Genomic DNA, 19,191 nt, shown 5'->3' with positions numbered 1-19,191 from the left:
AACTCACCAGATTGATATACTGAGTTAAGAAAGTAAACCCAAGTCAAGAAAAAATATATATTCCATATTAAATTCCAAGTCTGTATATAATTCTATATATATATATCTACTATATAAGAGAGCCAGCCATTGGTCTGTGTGTCTGTCTGTGTGCGTGTCGGCATTTTTCTCAGAGATGGCTGAACGGATCTTCGTCAAACTTTCAGAGGTTCATCAGTGACTGCCTGGGAGTGTTTTAGGCCAATATATATATATATATATGAAAAAAAAAAGTTCGTTTTTTTGAAAAAAAAGAAAAGAAAGAAGCTCTTGTGCCTAAGCCTTGTTATTACAACACAACAGGCATTTTAAGGCCATTTTCCCTGCAAGAGCGGGGGTTAGCCCCTTTTTCATTAATGACAGTTATATATAAGTACGCATTCACATAAATAAATACTAAACAATCACCAGACATTTGAACACAAATAATAAAACAATTCCGGAAGTGGTCGAAGTTGAGGGTAAGGCTTCTTCTTCTTCCTGAACGTCATCAAACTTAACTCAGAAACGTGATCAACAGCACGTTCAGCAGCATACATTCAACGAAAAGGTAAAATGATGATTTGACATTTGTGATGGATTCTGATTTGGATGGAATTGTTTTCCATTATATTTGCCCTCATTTCAAATATGTTAATGTTAATTTTTCGCTTGAGCAACGCCAGGTACTCCAGTTATAAACGCTTTTATACTTTACTCAGGGTACAAATACAAATACAACTTTGTCTGGGGGGTAATAACATAGGCTATGTGGCCGCGGCCTCATTCGGGGGTGTGAGGGACCGGGAGAGGCCATAAATTATCTTTGTAAATGTGTACCGTGTAGCGCAACCTGAGGATGGTGGCAGAGGGTATTACAATTTCCTTTTTTTACCTGGGCAACACTGAGGTTATGAAGCACTTTTTGCATGGGAAAAATTTTCCTCCTTCCCCTCATTTTCCTTTGACAGGCCTCCCCCAAAACTGAGGGGCCTGTCAAAGCCAACCACCACCCCCCTCCCCCCCCCCCCCACCATCTACAAAATATGTATATGTAGTAGATCTTTCCCCTCCCTGTCCCCTCACCTCCCCTCCCCCTTCAATCCCCCCCTTCCTCACCCGTCCCTCTCCTGCTTCTCCCACCCTTCCCCCACCCCTCCCCCCGGCAATGCCGGGTACTCCTGCTAATATATAATAAATGATAACTCTGATTTAATGGATATCAAAAGTGTCGGCTATTTTGAGAGGCAATTAAAAGGGAACTAATTTTATTTACGAATCATTTTCAAGGGACAAGTCGGTTTGATAGAAGGGTCTGATAAACCAGGGTCTGTAAAATTGGGAAACACTTATTTTGTCACATCATTCGGATATATGCACCTGGGATGACCCTCACATGACATCATTCAGGTAACAATTCTTACATCATTGTTTTGGGTAGAGTTCTGCATGGAGATTTCCCTGATACTGCCCTCCCCTGTGTGTTTCTTCCTCAAATGCTGAACCATCTTGGCCTGGAAAATACCAAATGAATAGCAGAAGTTAAAAAAAAAACGTTGAAGAAAATAAAGAAACTAATAAGAATAAAGAAACAGAGGTAAGAAAAGAGGTTGGTGATATTGCATTCTTATAAAGACTCTATTCTGGTTCTTGCTCCTCCCATTCTTGTTTTACTCCGTTTATCTTTAAAACTGGTAAGGCCTTCTGAAAGGTTAGAGATTCTGAAACCTTAGGCTTTCTGAAAGAATACCTGCAACTTAATCCTCCTGGTCACAGGCATTCTTTTAGAAGGCCTTATCTTGTTACCCTCTGAAGTATAAGCTTAACAGTCACCTCCATTCATTCATCAGCTCTTCTCTCCAACGTGAAACAGTCTTGCCAAGTTTGTATCCCGCTCGGCCCTCCAGGCTGTTATGTCTACTGTCCACATATTGGTCTCTTCCATATCTACATCTGAGCTTCACTACACCTGCATGAGACCCTACCCCTCTTACAGATATTCTCCTCATATTGTGGTGCACCTTCACGTTCTTGTCCTCCTGTTTCTCCTTCATTGCATGTTGTTGTCCTTTTACTCCCTTTTGCTCTGCTCTTCCATGAGCTTCAACGGGTAAACGAATATTATTATTTGATCTTGGCGTTTTCAAACAAAACAAACAAATATTATGTTTTCGGGTTGTCCGTCCGTCCGTCCGGGCTAAACCTCGTTTTTCTCAGCAACCATATGTCCGATTGAGACAAAACTTTCAGGGTAGGAGTGACACCCATGCAGAATGTTTTTTATGATAATTGTGACGTCATAGGTCACGTGGTATGGCAGCCACCTGGGATTAAAAGTAAATAATTTAAAAATTATTTTTCAGAAACTGCTAAGTGGAAAAATTTGAAACTTGGCACATTGTCAAGTACTCCCAATGGGGAACAAAAGCATGATGATGATGACATCATAGGTGAAGTGGTATACCAGCCAAAAATGTTTTAATCGAATTTGTTATCCTAAAAATCTGAAATTGCATGCACATGATGTATGACTCATTTGTATTGAAATACTAAATTTATGACATCATAGGTCACATGGTTTGGCAGCCATATTGGATTGAAGGAAAAGATTAAATAATTATATCTCTGAAACCGCTCACCCTATCGATGTGAAATTTTACAAATATCATCTGACAGCACTGTTGCATATAGTTTGAAAATGATGATGTCATAGGTCACGTGGTTTCGCACCCATCTTGGATAGAAAAACAAACCTTATCCGATCAACATGAAACTCCACAAACGTGATCCCCTAACCATAATCAGGGTCTAAGGGGGTTTAAGGACTCCTTGCACTGACAAATTATATGCAGAGTGATGGCATCTACCCGTTGTGGGACTATGCGGAGGCATATTGGCGATACAGTCGCATTGTTCTAGTTTGTATACGTAGTCGAGGCTCGTGGAAGAGCTAGTATTTGTACACTGATTGGATCAGGATGCAACAGCAAATAAGGAACAACAGAAAGAGGGGGAAAACACCAACATCAGGGCCGAGGGACAAAATAGACAGAGGAAAAGCAAATATTGGAAGAAAAACAAATGCCATATTAAACATTACTATCAACATTATTTCAAATAAATGTAATGACGATTAGGTTAAGGAGAATAGCAAAGGAATAAAGAAAAGGAAAAAATAAAACAATAAAAATAAAAATTATGACAAAACAAATTAGGAGAATCAACAAAAAGAATGGGGGAGGTGGGAGAAGAAACAGACAAGGGAAAAGCCAAAGAAGAGGATAAATGAATGCACACCTTGCTGGAATATTGCCTACTACATGATGGACACTGAACAGGTAGGGCCGGAACTGTCCCAGCCAGGGCTGTGTGAGTGGCCAGCAGAGGGTCGGGCTGTCCGGGTTCTGCGGGCCGCAGAGAGCGAATGCTTGCAGGAAGTGCGCAACCTGGGTGATTCTTCAGAATGTGAGATTTCCTCTTGCTTGTTGACTTATAGACCTGAAATGACAATATAATGAAAGAATAACGATTTACCTGTGCATTACTCAAGAGTAACAAAACGATTTAGTCAATAAATTACAAATACGAGGGTAAATCAAAAAGTAAAGGCAATATGTGTGTAAAACTAACACCCAATAAATTGGCTTTACTTTTTGATTTATCCTCGTATTTACCAGAGCTAAAATATCACCATTATTATTATTATTATTACTATTATATTAAAATGGGTGTTAAATTATCAAACAAGCAAACCACATGTGAAAACATAAATTTCTAAAAAAGTGATTTTGTACTATACAAAACAAATGGGTGTTAAATATATAATAATAATAATAATTCATTTATTTTGTATAGCGCTTTTCCAGAAGCCCAAAGGCGCTTTGACAGAGTGGAAAACATAATGCATAACAATACATGAAAACAACAATTGCAAAAAGACAAGAATCAATAGGGAAATATTTAAAGCAAAAGGAGGGAGAAGGAGAAGAGATAGTCAGGGGTTAGATGCTGTGGGTTGAATGTTGAATGCAGTGTTGAACAGGTGGGTCTTTAGTGATGTTTTGAATGTGGTGAGTGAGGAGGAGTCTCTGATGGTGTGAGGTAGTGAGTTCCAGAGGGTGGGAGCAGCGATGGAGAAGGCCCTGTCCCCCCAGGATCTGAATTTGGTCCGGATGGAGGGGGTCAGGAGGTTGGTACCAGCAGAGCGGAGGTTGCGGGTGGGAGTGTGTCTGGAGAGGAGGTCAGCCAGGTAGGATGGGGCCAGGTTATGGAGGGCTTTGCATGTCAAGAGGAGGATTTTGTACTGGATTCTCTGGGGGATGGGGAGCCAGTGAAGCTTGTAAAGGACGGGGGTGATGTGGTCACGGGTCCGGGAATGGGTGAGTAGACGGGCAGCAGAGTTCTGAATGTATTGGAGTTTATTGGTGATTTTTGAGGGTGAACCATAGAGGAGGCTATTGCAGTAGTCCAGACGGGAGGTGATGAAGGCGTGGATGTGTTATAAACAATATAAACCAAGAAAAATGAGTGTTAAATGACCGAGACAAGTTCCATGTCAAAACAAAACCTAAAAAAATGTGTTAAAGATATTTTAAACAAACGTGGAGCAAAATGGTAAAATAAAAACAAACTCAGCTAAATGATTAGTTTAAAAAGTTGTACGCTACATGATAAATTAAACCCCCTGTAAATTAAATGAGAAATTAAACAAATTATGAACCAAATGATAAACGAAACGAGTTGTGAGTCAAATGATAAATTAAACAAATTGTGAACCAAATGATAAACGAAACAAGTTGTGAGACAAATGGTAAATTAAACAAATTATGAGCCAAATTATAAATTAAATAAATTGTGAACCAAATGATAAATGAAACAAATTGTGAACCACATGATAAATGAAACAAATAATGAACCAAATTATAAATTAAATTAATTATGAACCAAATTAGAAATTAAACAAGTTGTGAGTCAAATGATAAATGAAACAAATTATGAGCCAAATTATAAATTAAATAAATTGTGAACCAAATGATAAATGAAACAAGCTGTGATCCGGATCTAGATTTGCATCTTCACTGAAATCTAATCAATTGGTCCTTGTCACACACCCAACATGTCCACAAAATTTCGCCAGAAACCATCCCCAACTTTGATGAAATATCCTGCTCACAGATATAAAGGCAGGGGTGAAACATAACCTCTGTCCACCATAACAAACTGTGAGCTAAATGAGAAATTAAAACAAAGGGGCAATACCCCTGGTGCTCACCTGGTAGAATAAACAGTATACTGCACTGACTAAAGGCATTTTAAACCAATTGCAATGGTTGCTAGAAGACAGCGCAGCATGTAGAATCATACTAACATAATCATAAGACTTTAAACAAACAAATTTTTTAAAAATCTATTTTGGGGGAAAAGCCCTCCCACACCCCCAATCCCCCATATACCAAATTAGACCCCAATTTTTTAAATGCCAGGAACAAACTTTGGTACAACAATGGTGATTAAGGTTCTGGTCAAGTTTCATCAGAATTGCATGTGTAGTTTCTGAGAAGAAAGCAAAACCTATTTTGGGGCGCAACCCCCAGTAGACCCCCAAAGGGGCATATTATTTTAATGCCGTGAACAAACTTAGGTTCATCACGGGTGGTGAAGGTTGTTGGCAAGTTTCATCGAAATAGTGTGTGTTGTTTCAGAGAAGAAAGCAAATACCTATTTTTGGGGGTCAAACCTGGACCCACTTTGACCCCCCCGTACAACCCTTTAGACTTTGATTTTCTTAGTGCCGTGAACAAACCTCGGTACATCACAGGTGATGAAGGTTGTGGTAAAATTTCATAGAAATAGTGTGTGTCGTTTCAGAGGAAAAAGCAAATTCCTATTTTGGGGGGGTCAAACCTGGATCCACGTTTACCCCGGTAAACCCCCTTAGACCCTGATATTTTTAATACCGTGAACAAACTTTAGTCACAACACAACAAATATAATTTGTGCCAAATTTGGTCGCAATCCCATCAGCGGTTTCTGAGAAGAAGTTTCAAGTGTTTACGGACTGACGGACGGACAAACAAGGCGCCATCGCATAAGCTCCCCTGAACTTCGTTTCAGGTGAGCTAAAAAATACCTATTTTGGGAGGCAACCCCCGCTCCCTCAACCCCATATACCTCCTAAGACCCCAATTTTTCTAATGCCTTGAACAAACATTGGTACATCATGGGTGATTAAGGTTGTGGTGAAGTTTCATTGAAATTGCGTGTGTAGTTTTTGAGAAGAAAGTAAATACCTATTTTGGGGGGCAATCCCCCTCCCTGTAGACCCCTAAAGGGGCAGATTATTTTTAATGCCATGAACAAACTTTGGTACATCACGGGTGGTGAAGGTTGTGGTCAAGTTTCATCGAAATAGGGTGTGTAGTTTCAGAGAAAAAGCAAATTCCTATTTTGGGGGGTCAAACCTCGATCCACTTTGACCCCGGTAAACCCCCTTAGACCCCGATATTTTTAATGCCGTGAACAAACTTTAGTCACAACACAACAAATATAATTTGTGCCAAATTTGGTCGCAATCCCTTTAGCGGTATTGTAGAAGAAGTTTCAAGTGTTTACAGACTGACGGACGGACGGACGGAATGACGGACTGATGGATGGACAACGCGCCATCGCATAAGCTCCCCTGAACTTCGTTCCAGCTGAGCTAATAATCTGTGAACTAAATGCTAAACTAAAAAAAAAATGAGCTAAATGATAAATTAAATGAACGGTCAGCAAAATGATAAATTAAGAAAACTGAGCCAAATGATAAATTAAACAAACAGTGAGATAAATGAGCAATGAGACAACTTGTAAACCCAACGATAAATATGAACAAAATGTGCAAATTATATAATGAATGAAACAAACGAAGTATTTCACACGAAATTAAATGATATGGAATAAAGAAGGGAGGAGGTGGGCCGAAGGTCGAGGTGGTGGGGTCAGTATAACCAAAGAACGAGGAGATAGATACCTTAGGACAGTGTTGACAGAAGTAGAGCCTGTCAGGACGCAGGATGGGCAGCATAAGTTCAGGAATGGTGTGTAGAGGAACGTCTGGATGGCGCTTATTCAAGTGGTTCACCTGCAAACCACAGTTCTCAATATTTCACAAGAACTCACTGCTGGATAACAAGCAAAAGTGAACACCATGACGGAATGTTTCAGCAATTTGAAATTTACCATTGTGAGCCAAAGTAGGTGTTGAATCCCAGAAAAAGTAAGGACTCCTTGCACTGTGCAATAGCTTCTGTGCAATAGCCAATGATGATGACAAGAGAGTTTTCTACCAATTTTACAACTACATTGCCTTCAGTAAGTATTGACACCCCTTGACTTTTTCAACATTTTCTTGTGTTACAGTCTGAATTTAAAATGGATTAAAATGAGATTTTTTTGTCACTGATCTATACATAATACCCCGTAATGACAAAGTGAAAACATGTTTTTGGATATTTTTACAAATTTATTGAAAATGAAATACAGAAATATCTAAATTACATAAGTATTCAGCCCCCTGAGTCAATACTTTGTAGAAGCGCCTTTGGCAGCGATTACAGCTTCGAGTCTTCTTGGGTATGTCTGTATCAGCTTTGCACATCTGGATGTGAGGAGTTTCTCCCATTCTTCCTTGCAGATTTGCTCAAGCTCTGTCAAGTTTGATGTGGAGCGTCAGTGAACAGCAATCTTCAAGTCTTTCCACAGATTCTCAATGGGATTCCAGTATGGCATTTGGCTGGCCCACTTACGGTTACTTTCTTGTTCTGAAGCCATTACAGTGTTGTTTTGCCTGTATGCTTGGGGTCATTGTCCTGTTGGAATGTAAAGCTTCGCCGCAGTCAAAGGTCTTTTGCACTCTGAAGCAGGTTCTCCACAAGGAATTGACTGCATTTGGTTCCATTAACTGTTCCCTCTATCCTTACAAGTCTCCCAGTCCCTGCCGCTGAAAAGGATTGCCATAGCATGATGCTGCCACCACCATGCTTCATGGTAGGTGATGAGCTGTGCTCGGTTTCCACCAGACATAGCACTTTGCATTCAGGTTAAACCGTTCAATTTTTGTTTCATCAGACCCCAGAATATTTTGTTTCATGCCCTCAGTCTTTCATGTGCCTTTTTACAAACTCCAGGCGTGCTGTAATGTGCCTTTTTCTCAAGAGTGGCTTCCGTCTGGCCACTCTCCAATAAAGCCTAAATTTGTGAAGTGCTGCAGAGACCGTTGTCCTTCCGGCAGGTTCTCCCATCTCAGCCAAGGAACTCTGTAGTTCCGTCAATGTGGTCGTTGGGTTCTTGGTCACCTCCATGATCAAAGTCCATCTTGCCAGGTTGCTCAGTTTGGTCGGACAGCCAACTCTAGGATAAGTCTGGGAAGTTCCATATTCTTTCCATTTCCTAATGATGGAGCTCACAGTGCTCTTGGGAACTTTCAACACTCTAGAAATTGTTTTATCGCTCTCCCCAGATCTACGCCTCCTTACAATTCTATCTCGGAGTTCTATGGACTGCTCCTTGGACTTCATGGTAGAGTTTCTGCCCTGACATGCACTGTCAACTGTGGGACCTTATATAGAAATGTGTGTTTCTTTCTAAATCATGTCCAATCAATTGATTTGGCTACTGGTGGACTCCAATCAAGTTACAGAGACATTTCAAGGATGATTAAAGGAAATTGCATGCACCTGAGCTAAATTTGGAGTGTCATAGAAAAAAGGTTGAATACCTATTGACTCAAGAGATTTCAGCGTTTCATTTTTAATGAATGTGTAAAAAATTCTAAAAAGAAAATTCTACCTTCACATTATGGGGTATTATGTTCACATTATTATGGGGTATTCACAGTGACCAAAAAAAACCTCATTTTAATCCATTTTAAATTCAGGCTGTAACACAACAAAATCTATCTATAATTCCAGTAATCTCTGTGTGTATGTGTGTGTGTCTGTGACCGCTGTTTCTCGACAACCACGGGTCCGATATACTTGAAACTTGCCAGGTATATTGCTGGGGACCTGAGGATGTGCCTTTTCAAGGTTTCATATTAATCGGAGAAGTAGTTACCGAGCTATGTCCAAAAAACGATTCAACCAATCAGAGAGCAGCGAGCTATCACGTGTGCCGAACGTAGCGAACAGACTCTGCCTCGGACGGCACATTTGAGAGCGTATTCATTTATTTCACGTTGGCAAACTATGTTGGCGCTATGTTGGCGTTAAACTATGTTTTAAAACTAATTAAAACTAATTTGCGATTCATCGTAACTGCGATATGCGACCTTCCGGACAGTGAAATGAGGACGTCACTTCCGGACTTACGGATAGTCATAGTGACGACGTACTGATGCTGAACGTGGCGAGCAGACGCTGTAAGGTACGATCGATTGTAGTACACGTTTATAATAACTCTGCCGATACAGGCCCGATTAACTGCAGCGCCATCCGAGCTGCGGCGTCGGGACGATACATTCATTGTACGGTCACATCACGCACTTACGGGCACGCCCATGGGCCCATGGGCACGCCCATGGAAGACATTTTTTTTTTTTTTTTTGGCAAGGAACGGGCACCCACGTACGGGCACGTCCTAGTGTGAAAAAAGTCAAGGGGTGTGAATACTTTCTGAAGGCACTGTACCTTGCTGGTTCTTGAACCCTTAACAGCTCCTTAAGGCTATGTCAAATGGCATGCTAATGTACAGTTTCACATTGTTTGTAGCACGTCCCAATACCTGTCCAGTAAGACGAGAGCTGTCCGACTTCCTGGTTCACGGTCTAACATCCGTCTATTTCATTGGCCCCATAGCTCCGACCATTAGTTTATGATACTCAGCTTTGTGTTTGTTCATAAAGCTCTGAGTTTGTAAATTTGTACAATAAAGTTACCACCAGCAGTTGAAAATTAAAACAAAGGGGCAATACCCCTGGTGCTCACCTGGTAGAATAAACAGTATAATACATTAACTAAAGGTATTTTACACCAATTTAAATGGTTGCTAGAAGGCAGGGCAGCATGTAGAATCATACCAACATAATCATAAGACTTTAAACCCCCCCCAAAAAAATAAATACCTATTTTGGGGGCAACCCCCACCCCTCTCTCCCAACCAGGTAAACCTCCTCAGACCACAATTTTTCTAATGCCTTGCACAAACATTGGTACATCACGGTTGTGGTGAAGTTTCATCGAAATTGTGTGTGTAGTTTCAAAGGAAAAAGCAAATTCCTATTTTGGGGGATCAAACCTGGATCCACTTTGACCCCCGGTAAACTCCCTTAGACCCCGATTTTTTTTAATGCCGTTAACAAACTTTAGTCACAACACAACAAATATCATTTGTGCCAAATTTGGTCACAATCCCATCAGCGGTTTCGGAGAAGAAGTTGCAAGTGTTTTCGGACGGACTGACTGACGGACGGACCACGCGCCATCGCATAAGCTCCCCTGAACTTCGTTCCAGGTGAGCTAAAAAAAAACATTCCAATTACTGATGATGTCCAATCAAAGTAGACTTGATGAAGATTATTTTGATTAGCAAAGATATTTAGCTTGGACAGGGATGCACCTGAGAAACTTGATAATAATTTTGGTTCTTTGAGGTCTCGCTAGAGTTTTGAGTTTTATCACAGGTGATGGGTAATGTGACGATTCAACATCTAGGCCTTGAACTGAGTGCAGAGATGCAAATTACCGTTGAGACATCGTGAAAAAAAAAATCGAGCAGATCGACATTGTTCCTAAACAATCAGTGTGTGTATGAAGGTTCCTAAATAATCCGCTTTATTTATGGCATCACAAATGCAGCCTCCGGTTCATTGTCGGCCCAAATGTGCATGTATCGTCACATAGAAACTTCCATCTAAATAGCCCCAATCCTGCCCCCACCACACACCAACATCCCTCGTCTTCGAAAACCAACAGAGCAAGTTCGGCACTTGAATGTGAAGGCCAAAAGGTCGGGTGTCGGGATCCGTGGTGCACGAGGAGGGCGAGGGGGCCGGTTCGGAGGAGGAGCTGTTCCTTCCTTTTCTTCCCTCTGAGGGTCGTGGACGCGACTGACGTGTTGTTTCAGTTTGTCCTTGCGCTGGGAGAAGGGCAAGGGTAGACAGCCAGATTCAGAAAAGGATGAGAAGGAGGTAGAACTCTGCAGGGAGTCAACATGGACCACTACTGGAAAAGGAGCACTGTTTAGTCACATGGATTTACAAGTTTTCATCAATTAAGACAGACAAATAGTGGCAAACAGGTAAATGGATAAACGTTCTATCTGTAAACAGACGCATGTTACGTACGTACATACAGAACACAGACATAATCACAAGGGAAAGGTTCACATTATTTGGTGAGTCCGCGGATGCAGCGCAAACCGAAAAACAAAGCAAACCAAGGAAAACAAATCAATTGTGGACATCTCCTCCTTTCCCCCATCCCCTCCTCCAATTCCCCCCAAATGACAACTCCACTCACCTTAAATTGTTTTCCACATACTGAACACAAGAAATCCCGTCTGTCGGAATGTCGGAGCTGATGGAGCTTCAGCTTGTCCGGCCGACAAAATGTTTTGTCACAAGATGAACAGGGGAAGAGACGTACCGGTAAAGAGCCTGGCTGTCTGCGCAGCTGTCACACACACACACACACACACACACACCGATTTTTCATTAGTTTTGTTCCTCACAAATCGAATCTTTATTGAACATTAAAGGCTCTTCCTAAATCATTATTCTGTATTAACATCCTTCCTCCCCCTCCCCCCCCCCCCTTCCCACGCCTCCTCCCCCCAAGCCCTCTCCCTTCCACACATCTCCCTGCTCTCAAATGTTGTGTTTGTGTGCTTCCCCTTCTCTCCCCATCTTGTCTTCCGCTCCCTCTTTTTATATATTTTGTTTGTCTGGTTTATTTGTTTGTGAAGTAAATGTTAGCTCTTTCACGAGCCTCGATTCAGTATACAAAACAAAACAAAACAAAAAAAAAAACATTAAAAGAATGTTGTGAATGATAACTCTATAACACCTTTTTTTTTCTTTCTTTCTTTTTTTTGTATACTGAATCGAGGCTCGTGAAAGAGCTGACATTCACTTCACAAACAAATCAACCAGACAGACAAATATATAAAAAGAGGGAGCGGAAGACAAGAGAAGGGGAAGCACACAAACACTTGAGGGCACACAACATTTAAGAGCAGGGAGATGTGTGGGAGGGAGAGGGCTTGGGGGGAGGGGGGTGGCAGAAGTATCAGACACAAGGACACCAAGGACTTCCAGGACAGAAGTTTGTATTTCAAAAAAGTGGAATTGGGGTGAAATTAGCGGGGATAGAAAAGATCAATGTTTTGGATGGGAGAAGATAAGAGATGGTGGTGCTTAACTTAATAACTTAACCTGAAACTTAACTTAATTTTTTTTTTTTTGTATACAAGATCGAGGCTCGTGTAAGAGCTAACATTGATCACAAAAACACAAACTGACACATAAAACAATAAAACATGATAAAGGGAGCGGGGCACAAGATGGAGAGCAGGGACATCGGGAGATCTGTGGGAGGGAGAGGGCTTGGGGGAGGAGGCACGGGAAGGGGGGGAGGGAGGGGTGAAATCTTAATCGCAAACTTCAAAATAGTTGTTTACCTAAAGTAAGAAAGAACGTTATTAACTTGTACATAATTTATAGATTTTCCAACTGCCCAGATCATGAGCTCGGCTCAATTCTTCTTCAAGGTTTCGGCCGAGCAATGCAACCTCACTTTTGAAACTCTGTACCTACAGATATTTACCTATCATGTTAGAGAGTTTAATAAATTACCATATTGTTGCGTTGATGGGTCGACTAAGGTGGATCATCATGCCAAGTGTCTTTGACCTTTGTGAATGACCAAGTAATCTCTGAATTGAAACTGCATTCGTTAAATGGTATTATTTCCCCCAGGGGTCGCTCAAATACAACCCAAATTTGGCAGGTGATCCAAACGCACGCAAAGGTAGAAGGCGGGGAGACTTAGAAACAACTTTCTTATCGTTAAAATGTTTATTAAAAATAGTAAGGGGGATGAGGATAGACAAGACACTATAAATAAATGGAACAGATTTGGCGGTCGACAGACAAACAAATAAGGGAAGAAGGGAACACACAAACTTGTAATACAAGAAAACTAAACCCCGATTACGGTGACGGAAACACCGGATTTGCTCCAGAACAAGGGGTAAATGCAGGTGAGGACATTTGGCAGGCATGCAGGTCTTTATTCACAACGATGGTGTTGTGTCGGCTTACTGCAGCACAGGCCGAAGGCAAGAGGATGGCAATGAGATGTGATAGTGGGGAGATGGCGTCCGTGGTCTCTCAGCGGTCCGTAGCAGGAGAGCGACGCAGCAGAGAGAATGTCTGATATCTTCTCTATCTCGCGTGTACACAGTTTTTATTACCTTTGGGCCCACCTTCATGCACACAGGTTCCTCTTATTGGCCAGTGGGTGGCGCCACCTTTACGGCCATCCTGCCGGAGCTCCACAACTCAATCCACCGTCCTGGCCTGCTGCGGTGCTTCGTCAAACAGCCCATGTTGTTTCCATTCCATAAAACACAGTGCTTTCCTGTTAATTTTGTTGATTAGCCTTGGTCAGTTCTGCTCGAAGAAGCCTGCGTATTGTGTGTGGGACAGCCGGAGGTGACAGGTGTCGTCAGTGGTGTGGAGTCGATGTTTGTACTGTAAAAGCTGTGGGGGGTGTCCACAGTGGAGACGTGAAAGGTAAACCTGGTTAGACCTGAGAAGTCATTTCAACGTCGTCGACGGGTGGTGGTTTAGTGGCCGGGATGCGGTTTGGGTCCACGTTATTGATTGCATTTATGGTGATGTAGGTATGGATGTGTTTGTTTGTGTTGTCATTCATTGGTGGTGGGATGTTTTGAAGATTGTGGTGTCTTTGTGGTTATATGCTTAATGCGTCTCGGTGTCTGTGAGTGGTTGGACATGTATTGGTCATGGGTGGCAGCTGAAAGGAACTGCGCACCTCTCATGTTCAAGTGGTCTTTGATTTAAAAAAAAAAAAGGCCTCTGTGTGTGTGTGTGTGTGTGTGCTCGATGGGTGTTGTTACTGTGCAACCTGTGATGATGTGAAGGGCTTTGTTTTGTATGGTCTCTGGGGTGTTGAGATGCGTGTTTGATAGGCTGGAGGCCTAGGAGGAGCTGGCATTGTGAGTGATTGAAAGAATCAAATAAAACAAGAAAAGTGAATGAAAGAGTGATTGTTGGTTTTGAGAGGGCTACTCTTCGTCTGTTTGTGGTGAGCCAGGTTTGTCGGGTGCTGATTAGGATGCCGATGTTGATTTCTGCATTTTGTGTTTGAATTGTTTATACTATGTCTGGTGCTTTGGGTGTTGGTATGTTGTGTTCTTGGTTTTCTCGTTGTTTGAACAGATGTAGTGTGGTTGTGATGATCATATTTAACTGTTTGATGTAGACGTCAATGTTGGTGATGTTAGTGTTGAGTTGTTGGAATTCTTGTTCAGCATCATGCTTAAAATTATCCCATATTGCTTTTTTGTAATCGGTGAATAATTTGTTTTGGTTTGCATTGAGGCCTATAGCTGTGTTTATGGTGATAGTTAGGTGATCCGAAGGGAGTAATTGAACCACACTGTTCTCCACGTGGTTGTGGTGAGAAGTGATGGAGTACAGAATGTTATGTCTCGTGATGATTTTTTTAAATTAAAAAAATAATAATAATAACCATTTTTCCCCGCAAAGCGGGGGTTGGCCTTTTTCGGGAACCGTGGTTGTTGTTGTTTTTTGGTCTCCTTTTTGAAGCAATGTTTTACGGCCGGATGCCCTTCCTGACGCCAACCCTTTTTGCCGCCTTTAACGACAAACAGGGAATTACCAGTGAACTGGTACTCAATTAGCCGACCTCGGAAGAATGACAGGCTGAGTCAACCCCCCTGGCGTTAATTCAGCGATCGACCGGGATTCGAACCCAGGATCCCAGGATCCTAAGCCGGCACCCTAGCCGCTAGCCCAACACCAGGGACTGTTTTTTTTTTTTTTTTTTTTTTTAATTCAAATGAAATAACGAATTTAGTTTTGCGGCAATGGTTTGCCCTCTGGTGTTTGTTGCTGATGGGTATACCAGGCCGTGTCTTTGGGACTGAAGTCGCCTCCGATGATGGTGTTTGGGAGGGAGTAGAGGTTCTGTAGTTGTGGTAAATATTTGGTTGGTACAGTGGGGGATGTGTCTGGAGGTATGTAAATGTTTATGATGTTCTTGTGTTCTTTGTTACCCATTTAGTTTGAATATGTTGTCTGGGGGTAGAAGTGATTTTATGTCTTGAGTAATCTAATCTGTGTATATAATTGACTTGTGCATGTATGTGATGAGGCCTTCACCTGTGGTGTCCGGTCTGTCTGTGGGTATTGGTATATTGTTGGAAATGGTCAGTGTTTTGTTTTTCTGGCGTGATTTTGTTTCTTGTATGATGAGGATGTTAATTGTTGTTTGTGATAATTAAGTGTTTAAGTTGCATGGCCCTGCTGATGAGGCCGTCTGCATTGTATTCGAGGATATTGAGGTTATGTGTGCGTTTTTGGGGTTGAGGTGGTTGCTTGTGTGGAGGTGGTGGTGGTGTATAGGGTAGAAGTGAAGAGCGTGGTGGTAATGCGATTGGGACTTGTGCGCCATTATTTGGGTCTGAAGCTGCAGCCGCGGGTCCATGTATGTGTGTAGTCTAATAGTTTACCGAGAGTGGGACAGGCCATATAAACCATTAGATGCACCTTGTGCAGCGGACAGAACCCCCTCTGACCCTGGAGCTAGTGATGCGAGTTTTACATGTTGGGCAAATATTATATTGTGGTGAGTTCTGGGATATTTTATATGTCTCCGGCTATATGGAGGAGAAAGGGAAGGACTGCCAAAGGGAGGTCACGGCCCAAAGAGGGAAAAAAAACAGTTTGAAGTTGAGAGGGAGTGGGCTGGTACATGGGGCCTGATTGGTGCTCTGACCGTGGCTGCGCTGTCCTGACAAATTGGGAAGATTTGGCCCTCGTCTTGTGTTGGGAGGTTACAACCACCGTGAGGAGGCATCCCCGATGGTTGCCTTCCTGTTATGTGCCTTTGTGCCATCGAGTCCTCACCTAGTATCACCTGACAGAAGGTCTACACAATACTCCTTACTCTATTCTGCTCCAGGATTATAATCACACAGCCTCCGTCAGTGCACATGTTATATACAACTTAGCCGACCAGGTCCTTAATACAGGTACATACATGGAAGGTGCTTATAAAGTCCTTGTGCAAGTTTAAACTCGAATACACATGGTAAAGAGCAAATTGGAAACGTCATATGACAACATAATTCATAAAGTTTTTACACGTAAAGTTCAAACTTCTACGTTTTAAAATAACCGCCATCTTTCGTAATACTTAATTCAATCCGATTTTCTAACTCACTGAAAGCATTTTCCAGTTGCTGTTGAATTATTTCATGAATTGCATCGGTGATCGAAGCCCTAAGTTCATCCAAAGAATGTGGTGTTGATGAATAAACAACAGTTCGAACATAGCCCCGTGAAAAGCAATCCAACGGGGACAGGTCAGGCAAACGACGTGGCCGAGCAATTGGTCCACGTCTACCGATCCACTTGTTCGGGAAGACATCATCCAAGACCTGCCGCACATTCGACACACAGTGTCAAGGAGCACCGTTGTTCTGGAAGAAGGTGCTATTTGAAAGATTTCATCATCATTGTTCAGGAATCAAGACATTCTTCAACAAAATTCTTCTTCTTCGCAAAATAAAGGACCGGTGATGCGTGACTTCCTGAAAGCGCACCAGACATGTCGCCAAGTCTCTTTCATGTCCCCAGACATCCTGAGTTTTCTTTGTTCCCCAGGTGCGTTAACTGTGGCGGTTTAACTTTACCACCGATGTGGAACGTTACCTCCTGAGGAAATATCAACTCGGCATGAATCCAGGGAAATTGTTGAGTTTTCATTTGAATTCACAACACAAATCTGACCGGTAGACCTCTTCCTGGAACATTTGAACCACTTGGATGTTGGAAGCAACTTCATGCAATTTCACTTTGAGGATTTTGTGCGCTGTCCATTGCGGGACGTTTATTTCACCAGCTGCGCAACGACTCCCGTGGACTCCTTTCGATCGCTTCCTGGACGGTGGCAGCAATGTCCTCCCGGATCGTGCTTTGTCATTCACCGATCCAGTTTCTTCGAACTTTCTCATCCGATTGGTAATCGAGTTCCCTTGTGGTGCATCTTTCCTATAATGAGCAGCGAATCTCATTCGTACAGCTGTTATAGGACTTCCGTTCTGCTTGCCATAACACACAGTTAACCTTCACTTCTTATATCGACACCTCATCTTATATGGTATCGACACCTTAGAACAATATTGTACATTAAATCCTGTACACCTTATGCTGCAGATAATAGGTGCATTATCTAGCATGCCCCTTTTGATTACCATCAAATCAGTCTGTTATTCAAATACAGAAATCGCCATTTTATTAGATGTCCCTTGGGATTTACTGCGTCTCCGAGCAACCCATAAAAATGTTTTAAAATGGATTTATTTATTTATATGCTTCAATAACGATGTTCTGACCATAACCACACATACACGCACGCTTCCTCTCGTCAAATCCAACTCGACTCCATCCCTCCCGAAGATTATTTCATTCCCACTGTCATACACCTGCCACTCCATTCCTCATCTCCGTACAAAGTCCCCTCACCTTTGCACGTTTCATTATCTTCATTCCAACCTCGCCTTCGCCTTCCACTTTAACTCTCTCCATTTCCCAATGTGCACCTTCATCTCTTCCAACTCCCCTTCCTCGATCATCTAGTCCCTCCTCGCCATCCTCTCGTCTTCCTTCTCCTTCAGGACCATTTCCATTGGCGTCTCTCTGGACATTCTCGTTCTCTGTCCTATCCACTTCCGCAGCTGGCTCCACCTCCATATTCCCGTTGGCTACCTCGGTGTGTGGACGTTTCACCATCTGCACACAGCATGCTCTTATGGTAGAGAATCAGCAAGTATGGTATCCGAGGTTTCAATGTACAGCAACACAAGTCTACCGCAACACGGCCTCAGCCTCATGACCTCATGTCTTATTCACACCCATCATGCGTTAAACTACAAACAATTGATCTGTAATGTCTACCGTATCTGTTTGATGAACGTCTGCACACACTCAATGAGACGATGCTAAGTGGTGGACATCATCGTGAAGGTTAAGGTGCGATTCACAGGGAAACACTTCGATAACAAGCTTAAGAGCAGAAGCGTCACAGCGCACAGAAAAGGTGTGTGTAGTACTTTTGGGGGTCTGCCTACTCGACGTCCAGGCCGAAATTTCCTGCGACCCCGGGAGCGGCCCCGACCACGTGACCTGAGGCAGAACAAATCAGGTGTGTGATGGGAAAAGTTGGCATACGGCCGGTGGACAGTTATCCCGTCCTACCTCCCCAGCTTATAAAAAACGCAAGTGGAGATGACGTGCACTTACCGTTCGCACCTGTCTACATCATCATGTCCCTCCAAGTGCTTCTGCAGTTCCTGCCAGTTCGGCAGACGTCGTGGGCACTCATAGCACGGCCAGGTGTAAGCAGTGTCTGCAAGCATTGTTAAAAATAATTGTTCCGCTATAACTGAAAAGCACAGAAGACACAGATTATTATACTGTACATAAATTACCGTCTGTTTCACCTGCATCCACAATCGTTGGTTCAAGTGGCTTCTCTCCAACAACTGGGGCGTAGGCAGCTGCAAGCCACACCTGTGAGAACATTGAGACACACCATGTTCATGGACATAATTGATCACCAACGATACACGCGCACACACACACACACACACACACACATACACGCACACACACACCATGTTCATGGACATAATTGATCACCAAGAAAACGACATATATACACACACACACACACACACACACACACACACACACACACACACACACACACACACACACACACACACACCATGTTCATGGATACAATTAATCACCCAGAAAACGACACACAAACACACACACACACACACACACACACACACACACACACACACACACACACACACACACACACACACACACACCATGTTCATGGATACAAT

The 19,191-nt window shown here is 42.5% G+C and overlaps 1 protein-coding gene across 3 annotated transcripts in view; it reads right to left on the bottom strand.

Moving 5' to 3' along the window:
* LOC137439528 (PR domain zinc finger protein 10) overlaps positions 1 to 19,191 on the bottom strand; it is a 111,290-nt gene that overhangs the window by 27,503 nt on the left and 64,596 nt on the right. For all 3 annotated transcript variants that reach the window (XM_068135358.2, XM_068135360.2, XM_078768110.1), the window contains exons 8-16: positions 18,772 to 18,841; positions 18,572 to 18,677; positions 18,382 to 18,454; positions 17,795 to 18,061; positions 11,517 to 11,669; positions 10,942 to 11,133; positions 7,031 to 7,141; positions 3,316 to 3,516; positions 1,443 to 1,532 (exon numbers count right to left, since the gene is read on the bottom strand). In XM_068135358.2, the coding sequence (XP_067991459.1) occupies positions 1,443 to 1,532; positions 3,316 to 3,516; positions 7,031 to 7,141; positions 10,942 to 11,133; positions 11,517 to 11,669; positions 17,795 to 18,061; positions 18,382 to 18,454; positions 18,572 to 18,677; positions 18,772 to 18,841 (1,263 nt within the window). The remainder of the gene's footprint in view (positions 1 to 1,442; positions 1,533 to 3,315; positions 3,517 to 7,030; positions 7,142 to 10,941; positions 11,134 to 11,516; positions 11,670 to 17,794; positions 18,062 to 18,381; positions 18,455 to 18,571; positions 18,678 to 18,771; positions 18,842 to 19,191) is intronic.

This window comes from Myxine glutinosa, chromosome 14, assembly GCF_964187855.1.
Source record: "Myxine glutinosa chromosome 14, kmMyxGlut1.1, whole genome shotgun sequence".
Taxonomy (NCBI): Eukaryota; Metazoa; Chordata; class Myxini; order Myxiniformes; family Myxinidae; genus Myxine; species Myxine glutinosa.
Note: the sequence above shows the minus strand (reverse complement) of the source record. Positions and strands in the feature narration are given on the sequence as shown.